Source organism: Tasmannia lanceolata, unplaced genomic scaffold (assembly GCF_043159265.1).
Source record: "Tasmannia lanceolata isolate RefF3 unplaced genomic scaffold, GAP_Taslan_0.1 ptg000020l, whole genome shotgun sequence".
NCBI classification, from domain to species: Eukaryota; Viridiplantae; Streptophyta; class Magnoliopsida; order Canellales; family Winteraceae; genus Tasmannia; species Tasmannia lanceolata.
This window is the reverse complement of record NW_027518697.1, coordinates 18,058,517-18,083,888: the sequence shown is the minus strand read 5'-3', so window position 1 is coordinate 18,083,888 and position 25,372 is coordinate 18,058,517. Positions and strand designations below refer to the sequence as shown.

At 38.3% G+C, this 25,372-nt stretch overlaps 2 protein-coding genes across 2 annotated transcripts in view; one reads left to right on the top strand and one right to left on the bottom strand.

The window, feature by feature from the left end:
• Window positions 1-14,004: 14,004 nt before the first annotated feature.
• LOC143855023 (thaumatin-like protein 1) lies at window positions 14,005-17,110 on the top strand. The gene is made up of 4 exons (XM_077365179.1): window positions 14,005-14,382; window positions 14,870-15,172; window positions 15,585-15,951; window positions 16,668-17,110. Exons 1-4 carry the CDS (start codon window positions 14,328-14,330, stop codon window positions 16,843-16,845), a joined length of 903 nt encoding a protein of 300 aa, XP_077221294.1. The 5' UTR covers window positions 14,005-14,327; the 3' UTR covers window positions 16,846-17,110.
• Window positions 17,111-18,621: 1,511 nt separating this feature from the next.
• The window catches only part of LOC143855022 (S-adenosyl-L-methionine-dependent methyltransferases superfamily protein), a 43,523-nt gene continuing 36,772 nt past the window's right edge, over window positions 18,622-25,372 (bottom strand). Inside the window, exon 7 of the mRNA XM_077365178.1 lies at window positions 18,622-19,295. Coding sequence (XP_077221293.1) covers window positions 19,013-19,295 — 283 coding nt within the window. The 3' untranslated portion in view covers window positions 18,622-19,012. The remainder of the gene's footprint in view (window positions 19,296-25,372) is intronic.

The following is a 25,372-nucleotide window of genomic DNA, read 5'->3' as shown; positions in this document are numbered from 1 at the left end:
AACACCGTTTTGGGGCCAAACGGCCGTTTGGGAGTGTTTGGGTGCGCAGCCACCGTTTGAAACTCCGTTTGCAAAACGCCGTTTTGAACGGAGTTTTTGGGGCTTGGGTTTTTACATGTTTACCCTCAACAAACCCATTTTTACACCTTCGTTTTTTTGGCACAAGTTAAAAACAAAATTTTCCCCGACTCTTGCTGTGCTCCAAAGAAAGAAGACACGAGACTTGTCTTCCACCTCCAGACGTCTCCTTGCAACCTCAGACTCTCCAAGCTTCATAGCAGGTACGGAGATCTCTCTCTTCTTTCCGTTTATTTTTCCTTTTTTTTATCTTGTTAAATCTCATAAAATAGGGTTTCTAAAAACCCAAAATAGGGTTTTGTGGTTCTCTGTTTGTTGGGGTTTCATGTTTTTTTATTGTTCCTGTATCTGTTATCTTGGTGAAAAACCCAAAATAGGGTTTTGTGGTTCTCTCTGTTTGTTGTGGTTCTCTGTTTGATGATACCTTATAAAACAGAGGAGAAAAACGTGAGTTTTTTCTCATCTTGGTATGTTTACCCTGCCATTGGAAGGTTGGGGAGGAAGCTTTGATATGTTTATATGGGATTTTGTTCAATTTCTATGTGAACTGAGATTCATTGATTTCCTTCCGTGCTGCTCTATTGCTAAATCTGCAAATATGCTCGCCATCTAAAGTCATATGTACTGAACTGAGTAATAATTTTTTTTAATGGTTACTGAGCCGAGTAAGTTTGACTCTATTTAAGATGAATGGTGCTTTAAACAATTGTAAAATTGGGCTCATATATTGATTTGATCATTGGTAAGTAGTGACTACTTGTCACCAAAAGCATCAACTCTTCTGAGCTTGGCCAATTAACCTATTATAATGATGACAGAGAGTGAGTTTCATGTTCAGGGATGGTAAAACACCCTCTGGTCTCTTATGGATCAACTTTGTGGCATGAATTTTCATAATCTTCTTTTAGAAAGCATGGTAAAACACCCTCTGGTCTCTTATGGATCAACTTTGTGGCATGAATTTTCATAATCTTCTTTTAGAAAGCATGACTTCTGGTAAAAATTCTGGTTTTGACACCATGCAATGGTCTGAACACCATATTTTAGGGGAAGCAGGTTGTCAACCCACAAATCGATTTTCTAAGTATTGCAGGCTAAAGTGGAGCCTACACTAGGTGCCTCTTTTGTTTTTTGTTTTGTACTGAGAAGAAATTTTGAGTCCAAAACTGATTACTCGACTCAGAATTAAGGCCAGTTTGTTTTGGAGTTTGAGAATTGATTTCGAGTCAAAAACTGATTATTGGCCTCAAAATTAAGGGCTGCTGGTTTTGGATTTTCAGAATTGATTTTGATTCCTAAACTGATTATTGACTCAAAATTAGCTGGACATTGAATGGCATTGACCGGCTCTTGTCAATAGGTTGTTTGAGAATTGAATGATTCCAAAACAGATTATTGAACTCAAAATTGCATATAATTTTTGAGTCCCCAACAATAATCAGTTTTGGACTCGTAACCAGTTTTTTCATAATCCAAGATGAATAGGGAATAAACGTAATTTTGAGCCCAATGATCAGTTTTGGACTCAAAATCCAAAACGAACATGGCCTTGTAGAAATCTATTCTGAAGAAAATTTTGAAGGATATGATATTTCAACCTCCTTTTGCAGCAATTCAAAACCCTGCGATGGGATTTTTAGCCACATCTCATTGCAGTGGGATTTTTTTAGCCACATCTCATTGCAGTGGCATTGGGACTCCTTTTTCTTTCTTCTTTTTATCTTTCTCTTGTTAATTCTCATGGTGGGTAGAGAAAGCTAATCAAAAGGCATTGGGACTCTTTTTTCTATCTTCTTTTTGTCTTTCTCTTGTTAATTCTCATGATGGGTTCTGTTTAAATGCCTATTTTCTGGGTTAGATTCAATGGTTTTTTCTCCATTCATTTATTAGAATCTTGATAGCAAAAGCCCAGTTTGATTTTAAAAACCCACGTCCAAAATCCGATTTTTTTATTGATTTAAGTGGTGTTTCTCATTTTCTCTAGTTTGTAACGCTTTTGGTTTTGCATTGTCTGTTATTCTACTTAGAATTGTTGGGAAACTCAGATCTCCTTGATAAGCACAAACCTTAAAAACTTCTAATCTTTTGGTAGTGGTTTTCCTTCTGTTGGGATTTAGACCCGGTTCACACTTGAGTAAGGAAGGGTGGGCGCTAGCAACTGATGGTTTTAATGAGAAGACGGGCAAGGGATTCACTAAGGAACAAATGAAAAATCATTGGGACTCGACTAAAAAGGAGTGGCAGTTGTGGCATTCTTTGTTGACCAGTGCAACTGGTTTGGGTTTTGATCATGCGAAGCATTGCATAGATGCATCAGACGATTGGTGGGATACTCAAATTAAGGTAATCAATAAACTTAAACTTAATTTATTTTTATTATAAGTTTTTTTTCCATTTCAGTAAAAGGATAATGTTTCTTTTTTTGTTTTGTGTAGAGAAATAAAAAGTATGCGTGCTTTAGGAGTCGAGCCTTGGAAAGGTGTTGGGATCTTGAGGAGTTGTTCTTAGATGTTTCTGCAACTGGAAGACTTGCATTTTCTCCTTCTGCAAGCCAAGTTGAGACACAAAATAGCAAACCATCTACCCCATTTGATATAGAGGAAGAGGGAGATGAAGATGAAGATGTAGGCACACCAGTATCTTCGAATGAGCCTTTTTATGGTGAAGATGAGACGGAACCAGATGTAGTAGCAAGGAAGAAAGAGCCTAATGTAAAACAAAGGGTTGCAAAAAGAAGATCGGTTGCAAATCATATTTCCAAAAACTTAGAGCGTCTCGCGACTGCAGTGGAAAGCAGGAGCACGACTACATCTGTCCGTATGGAGAAGTTTGATGCTGACATGACTAAAATCGTGAGGCAATTAGCCTTGTTGCCAGGTTATGAGAGGGGGTCACTAAATTTTTATGCCGCTTGCAAATTGTTTAAGGTGAAAGAGAATCGTGCATTGTGGGTGGCTATGGGAGATGACAAAACAAAGATTGGTTGGCTACATTATGAGTTGGGAGTCCCATTGCAACCGTCATTCGATGATGACGATGTTTACTATCCCCAGCCCATTGATTAGTTTTCTATCTGTTGGTTGTGAACTTGTGTTACTTGGATGTTGACAAGTCACGTTATTTTTTATCTTGTGATCGATGGTTGTGAACTTCTGATAGTTTTTTGGGTATTGCAACTTGTTGGTTGTTACTTTTATTTCGAACTGGTTGGTTTTTATATGTTAGTTGAACAAGCTCAAGACAATGTATAACTTTTTCATTCGTATACAATTTATTTTGAACTGTTTTTACACTACAGAGGCCTCGAGCATACCAGTAACATCTTCCCTTGGTGTGCCATACGGGATTTGAATATGCTAGTTGTTGGTTTTTTATTTGCAGGGAATATGGATTCAGGAGATGGGTCAGATGCATCAATTGAATCAATTGACAGTGACGAAGATTATGATGATGAAGATTTGATGGCCATGGTTGTTGAAGGTGTGCAAGATGCAATTAGGTATTATTCTATGTATTTTTGCAAGACACCTTGCCGAACAAGTAAATACACTGGGCATAAATTTATCATGGACCTATTAGATGGTGCACCAAACCGATGCTATGAGCAACTTCGTATGGAGAAACATGTATTTAGGAACTTGTGTAATTTATTCAAAACAAGATATGGGTTAACACCAACGAAAGCAATGTCTATTGAGGAGATAATGGCAATGTTTCTGATGACATTAGGACATGGCGTTTCTAATAGGTATATGCAGGAGCGGTTCCAACATTCTGGAGAGACAATTAGCCGGCAATTTCATAAAATCTTAACTTGTGCAATGCGATTTTCGTCTGATATGATTAAGCCAGAGCCTAATTACAATGATATTATTCCTGCATACATCCAAAATAGGGCAAAAATTTTTCCATACTTCAAAGATTGTATTGGAGCTATTGATGGCACCCACATTCAAGTGATTGTGCCTCAAGCAGAGCAAATTCCATATCGAGGAAGGAAAGGTTACACCTCAACAAATGTCATGGCATGCTGTGACTTTGACATGTGCTTCACCTTTACATGGGCAGGATGGGAAGGTGCTGCTCATGACACAAGGATTTTTTCAGAGGCACTGCGTACGCCAGATCTTAATTTTCCTCACCCAAGGGGAGGTAAGTACACAAATAATACTATAAATTTAATATAATATAATATATAATATCTTACATAACTTTCTTTTCAAATTTTGATGTAGATAAATATTATGTGGTTGATGCCGGCTACCCCAATATGAAGGGATACTTGGCCCCGTACAAGGGAGAAAGGTCACATGTTCCAGCTTTTCGACATGGTACTCAACCAATAAGTGGTTCAAATGAGCAATTTAATCAAGCACACGCCTCTCTTAGGAACATTATAGAGCGCACATTTGGTGTATGGAAAAATAGATAGGCCTTGCTATCCAGAATGCCTAAATTCGATTTAAAAACCCAGATACAACTAATTGTAGCATCAATGTCACTACACAACTACATCAGAAAGCATGCAAGTCGTGATGAGGAGTTCGATAGAGCTGACCATGATGATACATATATGCCTACTGTTAATGTTGGTTTGGGTTATGATCATGCTATGGATCATAACGATACATTTGACTATGCACATGATGATGCTTTCATGGGTTCAGTTCGGGATCGCATTCGTGATGAATTATGTTCTATATAAATTACTCATTGTGCCACTTTTTAAATTTTGTTTTTTGGAACAATAGTATAACTATTTATGGCAATGATGTTTAATTTTAATTGTGTTGAATGAGATCCTAATGACCTTCTAATATTGAGCCTAATGAGAGAATAATTGAGTTACATTGAGGCCAACCAAACAATGCCCTTTTTGGTCATTTAACCACTAAAACTCCGATTTGGGGCATTTGCAACCAAACACACAATACCTCTGTTTGCCGTTTAAAACGCCGTTTTGATCTGGCCAACCAAACACCAAAACGCTGTTTTGAACCAAAACGCCGTTTTGCAAAACGGCGTTTCAAACGCTATTTCAAACGGTACGCCAAACACACCCTATGTAATCTCTTATATTTTAACGCTCCCCCTCACGTGTGGCCCATCTAGTTGGCCTACACGTGGCACATGTAGCCCTCTTTTGGGTTGGCCATTAGATGTGGATTTTTAATATCAAGAAGTTTTGATCTCAATGGACTTCGCAGAGGCTGAGGTTTGAGTTATTCACCTTAGCATGAGCATATTTAGGGCCAGATGCAAGATAAATTAGAGGTGGAAAGTGATTCGTCTGATGTTATATCTGTTGGTATTTTAATACAAAAGTGGCTCTTGTTGATATTTTACAAAGTTTGATTTGTTTACAAAAAAAAAAAGCAGCCACTTTGGTTTAGAAAATGGGTTTACCCACTTCCTTCACAAAAGCAAATAGTCTCGTATTGGAAAGGTTTAAGGGCTTATATAGCTTTCCACTTCTATTGCTTTGTGAATGAGAAGAGAAGAAAGGGGGCCTACGCGCATGAGCCACCAAGTGGACCCCGTGGGCTTTTGGCTATACTACACATGTGCGCCGCCCGGCTCGGCTGCGCATGTGACCTGAAGTTTTTTCCCTTCCCCTAAATTTTATTATTTTTCTTTTAATATTGTCTGTCAAACCTACACTTACCTTTGCCATTTTGGAAGAATAACGCCGACATTATTAGGTAAGCCGCCTTACTGGATAAGCAGGCTTATTAGTACGCCAACGTCATTAGGTAAGTCGCCTTACTAAAACGTTGTTAGGTAAGCCGGCTTACTGGTACGCCGTCGTTACTTTACGAATAACTGCGTCGTTCCCGAGTTTTGTGACTTTTGGGATGTGACCTTTCGCATCTATAACATCATTTAAACGATTCTTTTCTTAAATGGTGGCTTTACTACATTAAAGGGCATGTTGAACGGAAATGTTTGGGTTATAAAAAGAAAAAGATCTCTGTATTTTTTATGTATGAAAAACAATCACAAAAGCTTTTTTGTTCTTTCTTGTTCTTCAGTATCTTACTGTAAACAGTGTTTTTTTTCTTCTTCATTCTATTTTACGTATTTTGTCGGGCAATCGGAGTGTTCGTCTCTTGGATCGTGCAGTTCCTAGAGATCGACGGTGCGTCGGGCTGTTGCATCCTATGGGTGATTGTGGCCAGAAATCTGTTGCATCAGAATAAGTTTCTGCAGAGGTGCAAATTTACCTTAAAGAGAGTGACAAAGTCTGTGCCTTATCTTGCCGCATCGAAAGAGGTTTATCTAATTCATGTATCTTCTGTTTTTAACAGAAATCAAGCATGCTATATTTTGATTTTGGAGGAAAAATCATCAACAACATCTTGTGCTAAAGGTAAGAGTGTAGGTCCTTGAAGATTAGCTAGGTTTTTGGATGAGATTTTTGCAATCTATGATGGCAAATTTATTTCTTTTGCCCACATTCCTAGGAGTGCCGATGATCATGTAGATCAACTGGGCAAATCAGGGGCCTTGCAGGATTCCTTGTATGTTGGGCAATTTTTGCCCGCTGGCTTGCACCTGTAATCTTTTCTCTCTTTTAATAAAGTTATCCTTTGCTCGAAAAATTGCCTGTTTGTTGGCCACATATTGCATGATTGATCATTAGATATGAAAGAATATGGAATGATGGCATGTTCTACACATGGTCATGGGACTCTGAGGACCAAAACTAACCCAACATGAGTTGGGCCTTCAACGTGCCGTTTATTGTGTTAACTTATTGGCCAAAAATATCACATCCATTTGGGATCTACAGTTACAAGGAGACTATTAGAAGATCAATGTAGAAGTTTAAACGTCCTTGTTATAATCATATGGTAATCATGCTACTAAAATACAAAACAGTCAACATATATAATAACAAAACAGTTGTTGTTGCATGCAATTAACTTTTGCAAAACATAATTAACAAATGGACACATGAAGAGTGTAAGTCACTCATCTCATTCGACCAACCACTTTCACCATTGTTAAGTTCATTGCACCCCACGTAACACTAAAACATTCCCCATTAGCAATATATTTTCATTAACTAAGTGATGTAACTTCTCTCCAAAGTTCCATGAGAAAAAAAGGGTGAAGATAGTCCAAACCCTAAAGCAAGAAACACCAATTATTCAAGCTATAACACTCTGCTTACAGCAGCAAAAGAACCCTCCTTTATATCCAACTTGGTACTATCCCCTTTCTCCACGCAAATCTAATCTTCAAAACCATGTCTTTTTTTGTGCAAATGAACTAGAGGTTGCTCCCTCTTTGTGGCTTCTCTTTTGACCATCTCATATCTTTTCTACGTCAGTTTGCATGCAAAGCAAATCAGGAAACAAAAGCAGAAGGAGAGGAAGAAGCCCTCTTTTTTGCTGTGGATTTTGGATGTTCATTTATTTCTACAAGGAGTTCCATCAAATCAATGTAGTGGGTCGTGATGCAGAGAGAAACAAAAGGGAAAAACAGATGCTTGATAAAAAGCTAAAAGAATACCTTATCTACACAACTTTACACATTATGGACGTCCAAACGTAAAGTTGAAATATTATGATAATTTATGATACCCTACCTTTTGATAACAGCACTCAGAAAAAGGTTTGTTATTCCCCTTGGTTCAACTAGTGATATGCACGTGCCATGCACATCACCAAAAATGGTAATCACATGTTAAGATAGTGGGTCGGTGACTTCATTTTCTACGATATCACTACAATGTAATTTAATGAACTAAACCAATATTTATATAGGGGAATGATATCAAGACTTCACCGTTTTAATAAGATGTGCTAAAGCATTTTATCATTTGGTATTTAAAGGGCTGTCAATGGGTTACAGTTCTCAAAAAGCTTTTTCAAGCCCTTTAAATACTAAACGACAACATACTTCACGCATGCTATTATAACACTGCAGTGCTGATATCATTTCCCTTTACATATTGTAAGAGAATATTAATAAGAGCTGTTACCCAAACCCCCTACTTTTAATATTGGCAACCCTTTATTTTAGTTTTCTCTCCTTAGCGGTTTAAAGTTTATCAAGAATTTAACGATCAACTGTTAGGAATTAACAACGCAGTAGAATAACGGTGCAAAGATAAAATGAAAGATCACACACAGAACACACAGATTTACGTGGTTCACCCAACCAGTTTGGTATGGGCTACGTCCACGGCAGAGCGACAAGCCAACGATTCCACTATTCTGAAGAAAAGATTACAAACCCTCACACCTCTCTAGGGCGTCTCCTGATATCACATCCCCTTTATATGGCGTTCTAAGACGCATTACAATAAAGGGGAAAAAAACCCTAATTCATGAAAGTACGAAACTACCCCCAGTATAAAAATACCTAACTTCGGGCAGGGGGCGCCGCAGTCGAGGTAGAGTGTACAGTACTTTCCAGATTAGACTGAGATCAGGCTTCACCAATAACACCAACGTTATAAAAAAAAGGGTGTAAATATCTATCTTTAAATATGTTTGATGGTGAAGAAAATAGAGTAGCAAGATGCGGATCGTCAATCATAAGGGAAACATCATATAATGCCAAGCGAGATAGATCACAAGAAGGATTAATTAGGAGCAAGCCGCGCCATAAGCAAAGGAGTCCTTAACATAATTATGAATTCACTTCACTTCCATAAGATGTATATTAGTGGGCTAATGAGAGACCCCATCCTTCCATATATGTAGAACCATATGAGAGACTCCATCTGATATATGTTGGACATCATTTTATGTGAGCCTAGAACACAAAGCCATTGGAAAGTAATAAGGTTTGGCCCCAACCATATTTGCTTTATAGAGAAGATCCAAGGAATATTTGGTCTAACTGGGATTCAACCCATTGAGGGATCTGTGAAGACTCATAAGATCTCTCATAGCAAACTTGTCCCCAGATTGTTGTATGAACTGAGACAAGAAAGAGTGGCCATCTTTAATAATTATACAGAAAGTTACAGCCATAAGGTAGTTAAATAATATATAAAAATTTAGTTTTACAAGAAATTAAATAGATATAAAGAATTTTACATTTATAATATATTTAGGGTAATGATATTGGCACTACCAAATTTTAATAATTACACAAACTCAGCTTGTCTTTTCTATTTTAACTGAGAGCTTCTTAGGAAATGTAATAACCATTGACAACTGTTTAAATAATAAAAGACAGGATCAGTTAGTGCAATTATCAAAACATGGCAATGCCAATATCAGTAGCCATTTTTATTTTTATTTTTGATTGGTGAGCTGGGAACAAACCCTTTTTTTTAAATATTGGTGTGCTGGGATCGAACCCGAGACCTTAAGGTTGAGAAACGAAGCCTAAATGCCCAACCCCTCAGTAGCCTCGCGGAAAACATTTTCGTGGCTCACTTTTGGCTGGAGAGAACCTTAGGTAATTAAATGAATAAGATAAAATTTTGATAAAAGGTCAGCCTGTGTGTTTGTTCTCCTGCAAAATGGAGCCGCGAAATGGCTTTCCGCTAAATTTCCTACCAAATCCCTATTAAATAACTATTAGAAGCTACCAAGTTTTTTCTAGATTGATATGATTTTTTTTTTCTTTTCTTCTTCTTCTTTTTTTCTACACGTGAATGGTTGAGGTTCAGTGGATCCGTTGCTACATATGTATCGATCTAGGATATGAAGTGATATATATTAGAGAATAAGATCAGATCTGATCTTCTAAGGTTTGACTGTGGGAGTGATTGGGGGTGGATTTAGTAATTGAATTAGATTAGGCAACTAAGATTAGGATAGTTGCTAAGTTTAGGAAATCTCTTTTCATTGTGATCTTTTACTTTCTTTGTTTATCTCCTAAAGTGCTCTATATAAGCACTAGTTAGGGTTGATTGTAAGTATCTACGATCAATAGAATCTTCTATTATTTATCAATATATTCACCCCCTTTTCTTTGGGAGCTGATTTGTTCACCCCTCCTATAGGATAAGGAACGAAACTTCGCTCAGGTCGGGGTCTAAGGAAAGTTCCTCAGACCCCTTGCTAATAGTCTAATAGCAAGGGGTGTAGAAATATCAATTTCATGCTTACTTTTTTATTTTCGGAAGTAATTGATATTTCCACACCCCCACACTCTTTGCTATTATAGTGGGTCTGAGGAAAGTTCCGACCCCGACCTGAGCCAAATTTTGTTCTAGGATAAGCGTCGGGACTCCGTAGTTCAGTGTGTTAATAACTGAAGGTGGTCACCATCAATTCTATTATTATTTTCTTTTTATATTTGGGATTTGCTAGGATCCATTCTTAATAGGCATTTCGCGCAGACGAGCCACCTCATGAATGGAGACAATTTTCTTTGGGATATGCAATAGACGAGCCGCAAAATGCCTTTTGTGATGGATGCTAGCAATTCCATTTATATTTTATGGGATTTGCTAAGCACCATTGTAGAAAGGCATTTAGCGGCTGGCTATTGTATGAGAGAGCATCCAGCTGAAATAAATAAATAAGACAAAATCTGCTGAAAAGTTAGCCTGCGTGGCTGCTCTATCCAGCAACAACCAGACGCGAAATGCCTTTCTTTGATGTTCCCTTGCAAATCCCATATTTTGTTATTGTTATCTCTATTATGTTAATTGGTGATTGATATAATCATGCCTACATATTTTAATAACGAGACGAATGACCTTGTTTTACACTCCTTTAACCAGAGATCAAAAGCATGGTTTTAAATTTCGACCGAAATCCGAATTCAGATTTCGGCCAACACTGAAACTGAAATGGCTGAAATCCGAAATTGCCAAAATGGACCAAATTTCGGTCGAAATTTTTGGAATTTCGTCAATTTCAGCGAAATTTTAAAAAAAATATATTAATTTTTTATTCCTTTACCAAATTTCAGCCCAAAAAACCGACATTTTGTGAGACTTTACTGAATTTAGGCCAAAATTTCGAGATTTCGTCTGAAATTTCGGTTTCGACTAGGTACGAAATTTATGCCGAAACCGAAATTTCAAACCATGATCAAAAGTTACTACAATTCCCAAATCCCACATCCCAAATCCCATTAAGATACAATTCCCAACTAGAGAAGTGTATAACAAAATCAGTAGTCCCGTTATCAAAAATAGTCGTGCAGATATCAACCGGATCCATGCTTTTTTGAAATTATCAATGAGGGATAAAAGTGGTCTTGTCGGTAAAAGCTGAACGAAAATGCCCTTTTCCTAAGCAACACGTTTTGTTTTTCCACATTTCCCTCTTCTCTCTTCTCTCTTCTTTCCCTCTTTTTTTTTAATTTTCCATTTTCAACTTTGTTTTTTTACCCTACCAGTCATCTTCCTCATCGTTCAGCTACCATTGTCGCTAGGAAGTCTCGAAAACTTGAAACGTGAGTTCATTCTCATCTATCTCTCTGTATCTAGGTTTTGTTTTTCATTTGTTTTAAAGTTTTGCATTTCTCCTTCTCCCTTCCAATGGCGGATGAGGAAGATGAATCATGGGGTAGAAAGAAAAAAACGGTGAAATGAGCAAGTGAAAAAAGAAAGTAAAAACGTGTTCATAAGGGACTTGATAAGCCCATTCGGAAATTGGTAACCCTATTTTGATACTGGATAACCCCAATCCCAGAGACTTGAAAACTCCCTTCTAAAACTCCAGTACCCTCGGCCAATTTTCAGGTACTTAATAAGCCCATTCGGAAGTTGGTAACCCCGTTTTTATACTAGATAACCCCAATCACAGAGACTTGCAAACCCCCTTCCAAAACTCCTATACCCTTAAGCCCATTCGGAAATTGGTAACCCCATTTTTATACTAGATAACCCCAATCCCAGAGACTTCAAAACCCCCTTCCAAAACTCGAGTACCCCTGCCAATTTTCAAGCACTTGATAAGCCCAGTCAGAAATTGGTAACCCTACCTTTGAGAGTTGCTAACCCCCTTCTAAAGAGTTGATAAACCCCTTCTACTATAAAACCCCCTGCATATAGCAACTCTTCAAATGGCATTACAATTCTGCTCATGAAAGAAATAATAAAAGAAGTGGGTGTTGTATTCATTAAATGTGCTTCATGTATTACATCCCAATTCATGTATTACAAAAAAATTTAAGTACATCAAAAAATGTGTAGCCATCCATTCATGTATTACATCAAATTTTTCTTATGCAACCACTTGTCTTCCAAAAAGTGAGTGAAGCCATCCACGCGTTATCTCTAGAACACACCCTAAAATACAAACCGTTTAAACCCTAAACAAGATAAATCATAAAAAGATGAATGAAATATAGCGCAAAACCCTAAAAAAAAAACAAAAAATCAAAACCTAGATACAGAGAGATAAATGGTAAGAATTCAACTCTCAAGTTTTCAAGACTTGCCAGCAACAATGGTAGCTAAACAAGGAGGAAGATAACTAGTAGGGTAAAAAATCAAAAAGTTGAAAATTGAAAAGTAAAGAGAGGGAAGAACGAAAAATAAGGATAAAACATGTTGTAAATGCCAAAGGGCATTTTTCGGCCAGCTTTTACTGACAAGACCTGATTTGTCCCTCTAATAATTTTTTAAAAGCATGGGTCCTCTCGATAATTCCGCCTAATTTTTGTCCCCCCTTTGGTAATTTTTCCAGTCATCTAAAAAGACGAGTTACTTGGAATCCTAGGCATCATGGCATGTGAGTGGGAGGCATAATTATAGTCGAAAACACGGATCCCCACCCAACTAGCCCATTCCACATGTCAAAACTAGAGGGTTGTAAAACCGATATGGGCCACATACACGTGGCATATTTGGCCGAAAAACGATCTGGGGTTATCGCGTGGAGAATTTTTTTTATACTGGCACCCCGCTTCTCGATCTAAGACACGGGTCGTATTTTAAGCAGTACAGCGAACCAGATTCTCCCACGTGTCGACATCGCCCAATAGGATTCTGGTAAACAAAAATCGGACGTTAGGAAAGTGACAAATTTCCTAATATCATTAAATGACGAAAATACCCCTCCCCTCATGAAAATGTGACACCCGAATCGGATGGCACGTGTGTGGCTGTATCGTCCAGTATTTTTCTAAAAGTACTTTTTTTTTTTAAGAAGGCAACAGAATATATATTTATATATATGAATAAGCAGAACCGAGATGGTCCTGTCGGAACAATGAGCAAATAAAATAGCAAGACAATGACTCAAGGGGGGAGATAGTCAAAACACTCCATTTCGGCCCGAGAAACACCACTTTTAGCCAGAGAGTCGGCTGCCACATTGGCCGATCTCCGGACATGCTGAAAGACCATGGAGTAGCCCTTTCCTCTATCCTCTATCTCCTCAAAGAAAGGCACAAATCTCCAAGGGGGAGAAGCATCTCCCGAAAGCCAGCGAATAACATTTACGGAATCGCCTTCGACTATCAGACTGTCGCACTCCAAGCGAGGCATGGAAAGAATCCCACTGTGAACGGCTCGAACCTCCGCCTCCGAATCCCATTCAGTATTTTTCTAAAAGTACTGAATGGCTTACTCCTTAGGATGATCAAAACCTTCCATTTGTTCAGTGGTGCCCCAAAAATCATTTCCATAGGATGATCCTAACCCTTCGATCTATAGAGATTTCCATAATGTACAGTCCGTCACTAGATCGGAGGGTTAGGATCATCCTATGGAAATGATTTTTTTACTGGCACAACCTATTTACGCTGTGGCCAAATAAATGGACGGTTTGGATCATCCTATGGTAGGCCATATACCATAGAGTACTTTTTGAAATATACCGGACTAGACAGCCACACAACATTTAAAAACTCAAATAAAACACCCATTTCAGGTTCCACCATTCTCTGCCAATAGGGCAATCATGTAATTTTTTACCTTCTTTTTCAATAAACTACTTAAAGAATTAAATTACGGGATTAAAAGAACCTTGTAAGGAGAGGGCGTGGTGTTCTTACTCTGTCTATAAAAACACAAAGGAGCTGATTAGATATCTCCCCCATTCCAATGCAAAGATACTTTATGAGTGATTCCCAATCTGTTCTATATTCTTCCTCTCTCACTGAAAGCCTTCTCTCTCCTATTCTTCCTTCTTTTTTCTTCCTTTATCTTCATCCCAAATACCCAAAACAAACACCCAATCTTTCAACCAATGCAGCTTTTCTTACAGGGAGACTCTTAAATGAGAGATAAGCAGAAAAACCCAAAAGAGTCATATCAGATACAAGTCACGTGAGAGAGAAAATAAGACCCATCAAAGAGAAGAGAAAGAAAAACCATGCATACCTTGTCCTATCTCATTCTTAGCCTTGTTTTCCATATCATTGTCAAAGGTAGGGGAGAGTTCTCACTCTCACTCTGCGGGTGAACATCTGAAAATCTACATTTTTTACAGTCAATTTTTTGTTAATTTTTGTTGGGTTTTTCTTTTTGTGAAACTGTCAATTACTTTAAAAGCTTAAGTTGTAGTGTTATTTAATCCCCTCTTTTTTTGGGGGATATTTTATATGAAAGAGTTGCTGGTTATTTGTTAATGGGTTTTACTAATGAGTTAGGGGAGTAGTTGAATAGCATTTTAATGCTCTTGGAAACATCATTTTACACAATTTTTTTTTAATCTTACACATTTTTTGATTTAAAAGAAAAAAAGTCTCAAAACATGTGTTAAAGTCTCAAAACAATGTGTAAAATTAATATTTCCAAGAGCATTTAAATGCTCTTAACGAGCTGATACCATGTGAAACTACCAATTAGTCCAAAAGCTTAAGCTGTTAGAGTTGGTGTTACTTAATCATTTATACTTCAACACTTTCCGTGCAGGGGTTTCTAGTGCTACATTTACATTTTCAAACAACTGCGACTATACGGTTTGGCCGGGGATTCTTTCAAATTCCGGCAGCGCAAGGTCAGATACCACCGGATTCGAGCTACCCAAATCAAGCTCTCGATCTTTCCAAGCTCCGACGGGTTGGTCCGGAAGGTTTTGGGGTAGAACAGGGTGCAATTTCGACAATTCCGGACAGGGCAGCTGCTCCACCGGCGATTGTGGCTCCGGCCAAATAGAGTGCAATGGCGCGGGCGCCATACCTCCGGCAACACTCGCCGAGTTCACACTTGGGTCCGGTACTGTGACACAACCAATTACTCTGAAAGTTTTAGCTGTTAGAGTTGGTGTTATTTATTCATTTATACTTCAATACTCCCCCTCAGGTGTGATCCCAGGCCTGCCAGGCCTGAGTCAATAGCGCTCTGGTACCATGTAAAAAACCAATTACTCCGAAAGCTTAAGCTGTTAGACTTGGTATTATTTATTCATTTATACTTCAACACTCCCCTCACGGGTGGCCCTGGGTTTTGAACCCAGGACATACGTGAGGCAATAGCTATGGTACCATGTGAAACAACAAATTACTCCAAAAGCTTGAACCCAGGACATGCGTGAGGCAATAGCTCTGTTACCATGTGAAACAACCAATTAGTCCAAAAGCTTACGCTATTAGAGTTGGGTGTTATTTATTCATTTATACTTCAATAGGTACCCAGGATTTTTACGACGTTAGCCTTGTGGACGGCTACAATCTTCCAATGATCGTCACGGGGAGCGGTGGGACCGGGAATTGTGCAGCGACAGGATGTGTCGTGGATTTGAACCAGCATTGCCCACCAGAACTGAGGGTGGGAGATGGAGAGGCTTGCCGTAGCGCTTGTGAGGCGTTCGGGAAGCCTGAATTTTGTTGTAGTGGGGAGTATTCGACGCCGAATACTTGCCGGCCATCTGTGTATTCGGAGATGTTTAAGTCTGCGTGCCCAAAATCGTATAGCTACGCTTATGATGATGCTACGAGTACGTTTACGTGTACGGGGGCAAATTACGAGATTACCTTCTGTCCTGGTCTGGGAAGGTAAGGGAAGAGGATCAAAATGTCCTTTTTCTTCTATCTTCTATTTTCACTCAAATTGGTTTTCTTACTGTTTGTTGGAGTTATGAGGAAAAACAAATCTAAAAAGGGTGTATTCTAATATTTTTACTGTGAATTTTCATGACCCTTTTGGTAGAATTAAAATTTGGGGTTTTTCCTAATTTTTCTTATCTTACTTTGGTTTAGCTGAACCACTTGTGATTTCCATACTCTTGACCTTTTTTATCATTTAAATATCCTAAGGATGTATAAAATGGAAACTGAATTTTTTGGGAAATGATATAGCACAACCATAGTTTGATATATTCACTAACTCATCTTGCCTTTTAGTATTTTCACTAACTCAGATGCTATTGCAGTTCCCAAAAAGTCCTCACAAGCCAATTAAAAAAGAAAAGATAAGCTGGGTTTGTGCAATTATGAAACATGGTTGTGCTGATACCATTTCCCTTTTTCTTTACTTTTCTTTTCTTTCATTCCTTTTCTTTTCTTTCATTCCTCTTATTCTTAGCTTGCCCCCCACTAAATCATTTTCCTTTTACTCTTCTTTAATGGAAGTTATTACTCTTATGAAAGTGGATCTCTCTTTTCTTTCTTTAAACCTGCTAAAGAGAAAAAGCTTCATAGATACTTGTTCCATGTCCCCTCTTTTTTTCCTTTCTCCTAAAATTTGCTTTATTTCCTTTTGCTTTTGACAGTCAGAAATCATCCCAAGATTCTCCAAGAACAGCAGCAGGTGGAGGAACACCAGGGGTGATGCTGGAAAATCAGTCTCTGTTAGCAAACTTGGCTTTTTCAAATGCTAGAAGGGTTTCTTCCATTCATCAAACTGCATCTATTTTTCCTATTATCATCATCACCTTCCTTTTCATGTAGCTCATTCTCCCCTCGTTCTCTAATGGAGTCAGCCCCCTTCCAAGCACTCAAATCTGTAGCATTTTGTTGAGGGGCAATTGGGTTTTGCATTCTTAGAAAGGTTGACAAAAATTCCTATGTAATAACTAATACCCATTTTCAGATTCAGATATACTGTATTCTTGTTTATAAATAACTCATATGTATTTTGTTGTTAGAAATATGAGTGGTTGTTATGCGGAGTTAAAGCAAAGCAAAGTGAGCTCTTCATTTGATTTTTGTAAAAGCGTTTGCTTCAATGTGAATACGAGTATGATATGGTTGTTGGCATGGTCAAAAGAGGCCCTTTGTTGCAATGACAATCTTGTTAGTTGTTTTTTTTAATTTTTCTTTCCTTTTTGATGAGATAGCGTTCATAAGAAAGTCATTGAGCTAAGATTTTATTCTCTTTTTTAGTCATTTAGACTATTGGAGGGAAAGGTGAAATTAGGGGTGCCAATGTACCCATATGGTCTATGGAACCTAAGTATCCGAATGTTAATGGACAGAAATAGCAGTTGTGGCGTAACCATGTTCCTTGAGAGGGTATGAATGAGTATAGGGTGAGAATTGACTAAAAAGTAGGGAAAAACAAAGCATATTTTGAGTGTATGGTTTTTGTTTCCTTGTTTTTCAGCTTTATCACATCCTCTCCTCTCCTCAATCCCTCTCATGTCTCTCCCTCTCACACCCTCCCTCACCATTGGGTAAAGCAAATACTCCATGGAAAAAGAATTCATGGTAGCCAAGCATGCCCTAGCTATGTACAATGTACTTAGGACATGAGACACTCTGATGGACAGCACAGAAAGTAGGATTCGAAAAGCACTTCAGAAAGGATAGTGAACCAGATAGGTGGATCAAGTGGATCCGTTAACATATCTGTAATCATACACGTCGGATCACTCGGTCTTTCATTTGATGGTTCCATCATGTTTGATTGTTTGGTCAAATGCCCTAAAATCCTCCATCATAAGATGATCAAACCGTCCAAATGGAAGATGGAAAAAAGAGAGTTTGGAATGATATGCCCAATTTCCACCATCAAAGAGAAGAGTCCACCCTACGGGCCCACAAAATGAACAATCAAGGTCCGGCCCAGCTATAATGCACATGAATCATCACTTTGCTAGGTCAAGCATTGCATAAATCAAAGCTAATTGCTCAATTAGTGAAGGGTTTCAGTTAATTATATTCAATACAAAAATATAGCAAAAAGCACCGAAATGTATTTGCAAGTTGCCCAAAAAGAATAGAGATTTGACTCTCCCACACCAAATAACGGACTGTTCAGATATGATTTTATTTCATGAGATGCATTTAAATATCGATGGAACTCGACCAATCATATCCCAGATTCTTCAATCAGTTGCTACCTTTACTTAATCTACACAAGTTTAAGAAAATTAGTTTTGGTCCTGTTGGTGGAGGGTCTTTGTTTACTCATGGGGGGTTACATAAACCCATTATTTATGTGTATTCATAACAAAGCAAAGACAAGGAATCTTCTGCTGTGTCAAAAGTTAATATGCACTGAGCTATATTAAGCAAGAAAAAAAAAACAATCATATATGAATAAGATAAATCGGACACAGTTATTAAATTTCTTTCTTTTCAGTTTATAAATCTCAATCAGTATTTGATCAAAGCAATCTATAAACATAAGGATATGGGTATAGTGACTATCAGGGCCCCGCCAATATATTGCAGAACACAGTATATTTGCAGTTAGATGACCATATCTGGAAAACACAACCATAAGGCAAACAAAAAATAGATTAATGATGCTATAGTATTACAGTTGCAGTGTAAAACTCGACTCGGGTGATAATCCGTTTATGTAGTTTTTATATACTGACACAGAGCAACCTCACAAATGAACTAACCAAGCCAGAGTTGTGGTAGTCAAAAGTTTGAGACTTTTCACTCTTTGAATGTTATAAAGCTATGATTCTTAGCTCGTGAAGCCTCTTTCACACAAGATCATATTGAGAAAAACATAATAAATAATAATAGTATAACCCAATAATGCCAATTAAATAAATTTAATCGGAATATGCTCTTGCAATTACATACCTTGAGATGGCATCCGAATACAGATGTCTAAAAGGGAGGATTTGATGGGATTGTAAAAGAAGATTTTAGACGTTCAGAAAGTGATACTGACCAGTATGGGGTAGCAGTGATCCTTGTCATAATTGGGCCAGGAAGAATCATCATCAGTTAGAAAATTCGTATGAAGCTTCCAAACTTTGCTGTCATAGTTCTCAACCACATTATAACTCAAGCCAATCTCTTTGATTTTCTCAAGAAATCTGTCCAATGAATTGCCTCTTCTGGGGCTGAAAAATAAGGCCTTAGAAGTCTCTGAATGTTTTAGCAAAGATTTGACAGTAAGTGCTAGCCCTTCATGGAATTCCTTGAAGAAAGTGCTGTTGACAGAAAATAGAGTCAATAATTTGAAACAGAATTTCCATAGCAATTAGATATGCATTATTGTACACCAGAAAGGCAAATGTTTTAGAAACTATGGGAAGATTTTGGGAAAATTTTGGAAAAAACGCAAGCGTTTATCTATTTAGAATGTGTTTATCCACTATATAAATTTACGTATTTTTCTAAATAAGACACAAAAAAAGCATGGAAGGAAGGTTAAGTGCATGTGTTTGTTGCATTTGGATGTGAGTTCAATGTACGTTATATGTATCATTAGTATGAAATTTCTCATGAGATTTAAAAACAATACATGACAACTTGACAAATTATTTGTTAAATTTGAGTCTTATTCAGAAAATAGGTTAAATTCGGAAATTTGCAATTAACTCTAGAAATTTTTAACTGTTCAGGATATTTTAAAATTAAAGATGGGGCAAAATAATTTGGGATATTCTTTCAAGAAATTTTCAATTATTCAGAGAATATTGAAAGTTTGAAACTATGCATTACATATTTACATTATTGTTAGGATAACAGTTGCATTGGCAATTTATGGAATTGCATTCTTTCATGAACTATGGAAGTAAAACCATCCAAGAACCAACAAAATGAGGCATCCCATCATTCTTGGTGTAAATAAGTCATTTTCTGCATGTGGCCAATGACAATTACGTTTTTTCGAAGACTTATCGTGTCAAACATCCACATCAAGCACACATGCCAGAAATTCATGTCAAGATACTGATTGATATGAAATGAGGACAACTCCTTAATTTGCAGAGGGCAAGCCTTGGCGCAACGGTAAGGTTGCTCCATTGTGACCTAGTGGTCACGGGTTCGAGTCATGGAAACAGCCTCTCCGCAAAGCAGGGGTAAGGCTGCGTACATCTAGCCCTCCTCAGACCCCACAATGGCGGGAGCCTCGTGCACTGGGCCGCCCTTTCCTTTTTCCAACAGTTAGTAAATATAACTTATAAAATCAAGAAATTACAACCAGGGTAGAATAAGGAAATGAGAGAAGAATGGATAAGTGAAAAATAATGGAAATTGAATACAGCTTCTCCGAATGCTATCCTGTACCACTATGACAATTGAGAAACAACTGAGTGTCATTTGACCAAAATTCTCATTAGCTAATGTGTCAACATTGGTGTTCGCTTCACAAAATTGTGATGAAAAAGAAAATCAATAGGGGGCACCCACATCTCTTTTTCTTTAATTTTGTCCTCCATCCTCCATGAAAACCATTCATCTACGTGATTGTGTTTATCAAATCTCCAAATTTTATATTACAAACCCAAGAAAATCTGAAATGCCTCTAGTAAGGCTCTTTTTGTCATATTCGCCGCTCTACTATACAAGTGGCCGATCGTTTGGCGAGAGAGGGAGTCTCTAAGGACACTCTAGGTCTTTTCAATTGTCTTCCTCCTTAGTTCCCTCTCTTTCTTTGTATGCCCGCTTTCTTGATGTATCTTGTTCTTCTTCTCTATGTATTTGGCTTTGTACTTTGACTGCCTCGGTCGCCTTATTTTATAAAATTGGCTATCATTTTGAAAAAAAAGGCATGGGCTCATCATGAGAGTTCAAGTCCTTTGCCAGAACTGAAAAAGCTACTATTGGTCCCCCTGAGTTAAGAGATTTGATAAAATTTGAGGCAACATGCAAGAGAGTAATCTGGTTGACTACCACTTCAACTTTATTTCCTTACTCTGCACAATGGCACCATCGTAGTTCCTTTGTAGATTATCATTCCTACAATTCCTCACTACTTGTGAAGCAAAGCCCACAAAATGATTTAATTCTTTATATGCTCTAGGATCACTTGACCTCTGAAAATTCAGTTACTGTGCACTTTCCATACCATAGAATTGCTTTGGAGCACAGCCTCCACAAAATCTAGCCTCCAGCAAGAACTGGAGCACTTGAACAATTAAAAAAAAACCTCCCCCTTCAATGCCCTGTGAAGAGTAGGGGCCTGCACCACTTCCTACCTTTGCTCTCATAATAGTTGTTCATTTTCATGTCATTATCTAGAGCTAGTATTCAACACGAGAATAAACGGAAGTGCTTCCCTTCCGGTGGCATCCATCCTTGTGCAACCTAATGTTCATCCCAATTCTTAACAAAAATATAATCCCTCTGTTAAAAACATTCTCCAGCCTCCAACTGTCCTCCAAACACACAAACCTCACTCTCATTAGTCCCTTTGCCACCCACCGCTTTTATATATCCATAGCCCTACAATCCCCTACCCTCCTCCCAAAACCTCCAAAAGCATTTAAATAGTAACAACCGACTCACTTCCTTAAGACCTAAACCCAGCTCCTCCCAATACACATTGGTTTGCAAATATTTTCTTGTTCTTTTTTTGAATGGTAGACTTTCATTAATGGACCAAGATTGTCAAAGAAATACAAGGAGATAGAATAGAAATTATGTACAAAGAAAATGGGAGAATAACTCAAGGTGGAAGAAAGTCAAAAAGCTCAAGCGACTCCAAGTGAACCCCTCTCCTTGCTAGTGAACCCGCCACTTCATTAGCCGATCTCCTAATGTGACGGAAGGAGATACTAGAGAATCCCACAATGTCTTTAATCTCATTAAAGAAATCCGCAAAACGCCAAGGGAAAGAATGAGAGCCGGATAACCATATGATAATGTTGAGTGAGTTGCCTTCCACCACTAAACAATTTAAATCTACCCCCTCTAACAATTTGTTGCCTTGATGAACCGCCCTAACCTCCGCCTCCTTAGAATAGGAGCCGTGAAAGCCCATCTCACCATTCCTTCCTCATCCCTAAGAACACCCCCGATGCCAGCCAAACCCAGGTTGCCAAAACTAGAACCGTCAAAATTGAGCTTAATAAGCAGCTCTCTCTGGAGCCTCCGATGCTTGCACCACAAGAGCTTCCCTCTCCTTACTAAAACATACTTCCCTCCACACACATTCCACAAATCGAAGACGGAAACAAAATTGAAAATAGAGAGACTTTTCGCCTATAAACTCATTAGAGCCGCGTTCCTTTCTTTCCAAAGCACCCACAGGACCGCTAAGAATGACATACTCCATAATATTTTACCTTTCTTCCTCCAAGGGGAAAATTGCCAACCCTCAAGCGCCTGAAGAATGTCCATAGGAAACAACAAAGAAATCCAAACTTTTCAAAATACTTCCCCATACCTCCCTAGCTAATTTGCAACGAAGGAAGAGATGATTCACCGATTCCCATCCTCAATGCAAAGGGCACAATGATTTACAATTAACATATTTCTATGCCTCAAGAAATCAATCATCTGAATTCGCTCTTAAATGGCGGCCCAACCAAAGATACCAACCCTAGGGGTACAGGGATAGTCCAAACTCTAGCAATTCCAGGGGATAGGGGATGCAGGACAAGACATGAGATGAGAATAAAAGGACTTTGCGAAGAACTCTCCAAAAGAATCCCAGACCCACGCCCTAACATCGGAGGCATTGATCTTAATATAACAGCTCTCTAGAAGTTTAAATAATCTGACCACTGAAGGAATTTCCCTGACAAAGAAGCTACGTCTAAATGCAGGAGCCCATACAACCCTACCACCACTGCACACAAAAAATCTTTAACCAGAGCCTCCTTAGAAGAAGACACCAAAAACAGATCTGGGAATATTTCTTTCAGAGGGGAAGGAGCACACCACTTATCCAACCAAAACCTTACACGGTCGCCAGTGCTAAGTCTAGTGCCAGCTCGAAAGCAATGAATGAAGCTCAAAGTATCACGCCAAATTGTACATCCTCTCTGAGAGTACTTGTCATCGTATTCCTAGTGCCCCACTACGGACCCATATTTACTATCAAGGACCATTACCTGGAGCGAGGATGCTTCCTCCCCATATCTCCATAACCATTTCCCCAACAAGGCTTGGTTCACTTTATTCACCTTCCTGATTCCAAGAGCACCCGCCTTTACAGGCTTGCTTACCTTTTTCCAACCCACTAGAGATATGCCCCTCTTCTTATCTCACCCTCCCTAAAGAAATCTTCGTTGGATTTGCTAGATCCTCTTGGTCACACTAATAGGGCCTTTGAAAAGGGATAATTGATAAATAGGGATGTTAGGCAAGACTACCTTTATGAGAGTAAGTCTACCACCTCTAGAAACAAGGTTTCTCTTCCAAGTATCCAACCTTCTTTCCACCCTTTCAACAATAGGATCCCAACTAGCTTTTTTAGGTCTCCCCACACCCAAAGGTAAACCCGGGTAAGAAGAAGGAATATGATCCACCTTACAACCCATGGTACCTGCAATCCCTAAGGTGACCTCTGAGTCGAGATTAACATTAAAAAGCTTTGATTTATGGAAATTGGAGCGTTGACCGGGTATTAACTCATAACATCGAATAATTGCCTTCTGGTTTAAAACGTTCTATATATCCGAGAAGCAAAATAATAAGGTATCATCCGCAAACTAAAGGCGAGAAATCTCAGTAGCCTCCTATCCGATGCTAAATCCTTGGATTAGGTCGCAGGATCTCCCTTTTAAAATAAGGCAATTAAGAGTCTCAGCCACGATCACAAATAGAAAAGGTGATAGTGAATCCCCTTGCCTCAAGCCACGAGAGGACTTAATAAAGCTATTAGGTGCACCATTCACAAGAACCGAGAACCAATCCGATGAAAAGCATTTAGAGATCCAATCCCTCCATTTCAAGCCAAATCCCATTCTAAGCATCACATAGTTTAGATACTGCCATTCAACACGATCGTATACTTTCTCCCTATCTAGCTTACAAACGATATATTTTCTCCTTGTCTTTGCAAAATAATCAGTAACCTCATTAGCAACTAAAGAGCAATCCAAGATTTCTCTGTTATTACAAAAGCCGACTGACTGCTTGAGATAATCAAAGCCATCACCATTTTAATTCGACAAGCCAACACTTTTGCTAACAGCTTATAAAGGCACCCAACAAAGCTAATGGGGCGGAAGTCACCATTGGATGAGGCACCCTTCACTTTGGGAACGAGGGCAATAATGCAAATATTTTCTCATAGAGGGTATTATCTCTCATCTGGCTCATACCAAAGGAAATTCTTTTGTAGGCATTCAAAATGGTCCTCAATTGATCCTGATGATGGAAAGAGGCATGGTAAAGCGATAAAAATTATAATGTTGATCCTCCGAAAGACAGATAGTGGCCTTCCCACAGAGCAAAGCTTCCTTTCGAATGGTTCCTCGACTAAGTCGCAAATAAGAAAAAGGAAAACAGTAGTAAGAAATGTTTTTTTTGTTAAATTCGGTTGATATAATAATTGCTTATATTTTTATAAATATTTTTTGAATTTTTTAAAGTTAATAACGATTTTTAAAAATTAAATGGCCGTAGCACCTTTTTCAAAGCGAGACATCTAAATGGACAAAACATTGGTACATCTCATTCTAGTGGACAAAATTAAATCCCCATTAGAAAGGAATTAATTACTAGGTCTAAACAGTGGTTTCTGGAGTTTGCTTCCATTTTCATAGCTACTTGTTAAGCCTTGTCTACTCCACACAACAACCTAACCGTCAACAACTCCCTTCAAATCTCTGTTCTCATGTCTTGTAGCAAAAAATAGTTTTTAATCTTCCACAATCCAACTTCGGATACTAAGTTCATCGAACCTCTCCGTATATTCTTCCATTGACACAGTTCCTTCTCGGAGTAAAAACAACTATTCAAAAAGAGTTTCTTCATAATCTGGTAGCAAAGATTTCTCATGGAGTTACAACATCTCTTTCCAATTCGTGATAGGAAGTAAGACAATTTGGGCTAATCGTTCTTCCACACTCCATTAAACTTGGGCTTGTTGATGGGGACATCAACAATGGGCGTGGATTCAAGATTTACAAGCATAGACGAGCAAATTATGAGCCGACTCTTCAAATTTATTGCCGACTCACGTGTCCGACACACGTGTCCACACGTCTCGACACTCCTTCGGACACTTTTACTTGTATTGCTGGAAATGTTAGACTTAATGTGGGAGTGTGGACATGTTTTTGTACTGTGTCAAGTGTGACATTCTATTTTTTTATTGAATATTGTG